This window comes from Cupressus sempervirens, chromosome 4 (genome assembly GCF_028749045.1).
Source record: "Cupressus sempervirens isolate cs-2001-9-10 chromosome 4, ASM2874904v1, whole genome shotgun sequence".
Taxonomy (NCBI): Eukaryota; Viridiplantae; Streptophyta; class Pinopsida; order Cupressales; family Cupressaceae; genus Cupressus; species Cupressus sempervirens.
This window is the reverse complement of record NC_143121.1, coordinates 68083178-68087641: the sequence shown is the minus strand read 5'-3', so window position 1 is coordinate 68087641 and position 4464 is coordinate 68083178. Positions and strand designations below refer to the sequence as shown.

The 4464-nt window shown below is 32.7% G+C and overlaps 1 protein-coding gene across 1 annotated transcript; it reads left to right on the top strand.

Annotated features, from left to right (window-relative positions):
* Positions 1 to 2290: 2290 nt before the first annotated feature.
* Positions 2291 to 3727, top strand: LOC149559971 (putative F-box/FBD/LRR-repeat protein At4g03220). Its single transcript, XM_089827529.1, has 5 exons — positions 2291 to 2748; positions 2862 to 3022; positions 3146 to 3198; positions 3413 to 3434; positions 3534 to 3727. The coding sequence occupies exons 1-5, from the start codon at positions 2291 to 2293 to the stop codon at positions 3725 to 3727; spliced, it is 888 nt and encodes a 295-aa protein (XP_089683655.1).
* Positions 3728 to 4464: the final 737 nt, after the last annotated feature.

Sequence of the window (4464 nt, the reverse complement as noted above, 5' to 3'; positions counted from 1 at the left end):
ATTTTTCCACATATAGGCCTAAGTAAAATGGTTTGTCTTGACAATAGATATGTATATCCTATAAGAGAATTTATAATATTATTGAGTTATTTGTAGTATAATAGTGATCTCAAAAATTCAATATAGAATCAATCAGTTTAATTTCAATTTAAATCACATTATATTTGAATTTATTAATTAAAAAATATTTTTATTATTAAGTTTTGTTTAATATATATTTTTTATTTTTAAATAATTAAAACCTTACAATTAAAATTTATACCTTTTTGGCTAGTTAGATATATAACAGTAAAGTTGAGATTTGATGTGTGGTTGCAACATAACTAATTTTTTATTTATTTTGACAAATAAATATTACAGAGAAAATTTACTTTTAATTTTTCTCAAATGTAATGAGTAAAACCTAAGTAGTTATTATTATTATTTTATTACTGCTACTACTACTATTATTAAGCTTAATTAAACGTAACCTAAAACCTATCACATCGAAAATTAACAAATTACCATTATATTATAGACTCTTGCCTTGTATAACTAAATATTATAAATCAATTTTGTCATTATTATTTTGAAATAAATAAAATATATATGTAAAAGTTTGTGACATTGAACAAGACAAATAGCATATAAAGTAATATTTTATTTTATTTTTATACTAATATAATTTATTAATAATTTTCATTAATTTTAATATAACTTTTTATTAAAACGCAAAAAAATATAACGCTACAGTAATCTAGACGAGGGCCTCTACCCAGTCCTATTGTAAGGTAAGGGAAGGGCTCATTGCCTTTTGTCTCTATAGGCGGCTATTCTGCCACGAGAATCGGGCTAATTACCCTATACATATTGTAAACAGGCGGTGCTTTCCCTGCTTGGCTTCGTTTGCCCGGGAGGGATTCAATACACCCAATGACCCCTGCCCCTAAATACGGACATAAAGGAAATCATTGACTACTTTGATTGTAATCTTGTTAGGATTTAATGTGAAGTCTAGGAGACTCATTGATCCATAATTTCATTATTTTATAATGATAAATAGAACACTCAGCACTCATTAAATCTAGATGAAGATGAGTTGTCACGGAGAATTTTTTATTATTATCAGCGAGTCAAAAGACTTCTCTTTTTGTTTCGGAAAGGGAAGAGATGTCTGGAAGGAGGAAAGGTCCAATCCTAAATGATATGCCTGATAGTATACTAAGCTCAGGATAAGATCGTGGAGGATCTTTGTTATTACAGAGAGCTCAGCATGTGGACTTTGAGCTTTGAGCTTTGAGCTTTTCCTCTTCTATTCAAAGGCTTATAGGAGTCAGAAGACATGTCTTTGTGTTCCCTAAGGGAAGAGATGACTGGGAGGATGAAAGGTCAAACCCTAAATGACATGACTATAGTATACTAAGGCCAGGATAAGATCGCATAGGATTTTTGTTATTACCCAAGCATGTGGGCTTTGAGCTTTTCCTGTTATATTTAAATCAGAAGATGCTTTAAATCAGAAGACGCGTCATTGTGTTGTGGAAGAGAAGAGATAGTTGGGAGGAGGAAAGGTCCAGCCCTAAATGATATCCCTAATAGTAAGTATACTAAGGTCAAGTTAAGTTCCGGAAGGATTTTTGTTATTCTCTAGAGCTTTAGGCTTTGAGCTTTTCCTCTTCTATTTAAATGCTTATATAAGTGGGAAGACATACCTTTGTGTTCTGCAAGGGAAGAGATGGCTTGGAGGAGGAAAGGCCAAACTCTAAATCGAAAAACACATAGAGAAAATAACACAGCAGAATATGCAAGAAATGAGCGCTGAAAACTCCAGGCCCAGCAAGTCTATTTATAACAACAAATGTAATAAATGTACAGAAATCTCTGGAAGTGGTTTTTGGTGAATTATTAATGTGAGTAGTTGGCAGTTGGAAGGATGGCCGCACATGCCTTCTGGAAGCATCTTGGTTGGTGCTGACCATGCCTTGCGTTGGAATTAATTTACGTTGACATAAACAATATGTCTAGTAGTATACTAAGGTCACCATAAGGTCATATAAGGTTTTTGTTATTGCCAAAGCACGTGGGCTTTGAGCTTTGAGCCTTTCCTATTCTATTTAAACTGTCTTTGTTTTTCATAAGAGAAGATATAATTGGGACGAGAAAAGGTCCAACCCTAAATGATATGCCTGAAAGTATACTAAGGTCGGGATAAGATCCCAGAGGAGAGAGCTTTGAGCTTTTAGCTTTTCTTCCTCTATTTAAATGCTTATAAGAGTGGGAAGTTTTATCTGTGTGTTCCGCAAGTGAAGATATGGCTGGAAAGAGGAAAGGTCTAACCCTAAATGATATGCCGGATGGTATACTGAAGACCATTCTCACTAAACTTCCTCTCAAAGAAGCAGTTCGTTGCTCTCTTATTTCAAAAAGATGGGTATCGTTTTCGAGATCCTTACCAGACTTAAAGTTTTCAGGAAACTTTTTCTTTACAATGCGTCGTAGTCGTCATGAGATACAACATATAATAGACCAAATGTTATATCTGCATTCTGGTAATCTTCAATGTTTTGAGTTTAGCAATGATATAGATTGTACAAGTGAGTTAATTTCTGATTGGGTTCAGATGGCTTCTCATAAATCTGTTGAAGATATTAAGATTGAAGCGAGCACTTCACAATTTTTTTTTGAAGCGGAGGTTCCTAAAACCATATTTTTGTGCAAAAAGATCAAATCTTTGGCTCTGAGTAAGTTCCTATTTAAAAGTACCAGATGGTTTTTCTGGGTTTGCCGATCTGACAACATTGGATCTTTGTAGTATTAGGCTGAATGAAAAGATCATGGATCTGATGATGCGTTTATGTAAAGGTTTGGAAATTCTTCTGCAGTGGAATTGAGAGATTAAAGATCTATTCTGACAAACTCACTTCTCTCAATCTCTCCACTACAATAAAAGCATTATTAGCAAATTGTCCGCGATTAGTGAATCTTAGGGTGGATATGGATGTCATGATTACTGAGATTCAGATGGAACTTTTCTTTCCAGCATGTACAAGTCTATGCACAAATAGACATCTTGAAGCATTTACAACTCTGAAAACACTCAGAAAAATTACTATTCTGAATGGATTTTTATTCTGAAGCGATGCACTGATTCTTAGGGGATTTCCAGATTTAAGACAACTGTGCATAGACGGCGGAGGGCATTTCGATGCAAAGGTGACTGTGTGTTAGATTATTTGTTATACACCTTTTTCTAGTACTAAATCTTTTTAGGGTTATAAATATTTTATTTGTGTCATAGAAATTAGATGGCATAAGAGGAAAACTCTTTGATAGGAGCCTTCGAATTGCATATCCAGTAAATTTCTTTCGTTATTTTCGACTCAGTCTTTCTGAATTAATAAGTTTATTTCTGTGGTCTGTTGATGTAATGCAGAAATACTTGTCTGAGCGTGATTGTATGGAAATTATTCCACTGGAGAATCTAAAATAGGTTCATCTGAACATAACCCGCTTTTCTAGTCCTATTCCTTTGCTAAATTGTCTTTTCGAAATAGCTCCTGCCATTAAAGCTATATTAGTTTGTCGGGATAAGGGATTTGATGGCTTTAGAGGCCGGAAATATGTCAACATATTGACAAATCATCCGCGCCCATCTAGAGAAACCAGCATTTTCATATCACGAAAAGCAACGAAGGGCATGAGATGCGTGAATTGTGATATTTGGGAAACTTATTTGAGAGGAAGATGAATTTTGTACTGCAGAGAAACAGGGAATTTATCTGGCTATAAACAGAGAGATTAGTCGGGCTTTTTAGTTGATATTACATTTGGAAGGACGGATGTTATTTTTACAAATTGAAATTGGAAAACTAGTTGGGAATTTTAGTTGATATTACAATTGAAAGTGGAAAACTATGTATTTTTGCGGAGATGGTGACTAATTTTGATATGTTTAAAACTTCATTTCAATAAACACTTTTTATTATGATTTATTTGTATAAAAGTAATTCTTTTCATTTTGTATTGGATGATTTATATGAACTTCTTAACATAGTATTAAACATGGAATTTGAATGTACTACATTATTAAAGTTTTGCATGGACTTAGATGTGAGGCTTTTATCTTTAATTGTTTAGTTCTTCTAAGATTGTCAAAGATGTCTATTTGTTGAAGCAATTGTAATGTGGTTATTTTTTATCATTTGTTAAGTAATTTAGTGATTTATTTTATTTTTTATTTGTTATTTTTATTAGTCCCTTCAAAAAGTAGAATCTAATTTTTTAAATAGATTATTTTCTAGTAATGACTACCTTGATGTTCATGTTATTTCAAAATTATCTCATGCCACAATTTAAGATTCCCTTCTTAAAATGGCATATTGGTGTTCTTGAAGTCTATAGATGCCTCTCATGAAGTCAAAAATGTTGAAACTTTTGCATCTATTACCAAAAGGTTGGAGCTGAAATATTGACCTTGAAATAAAA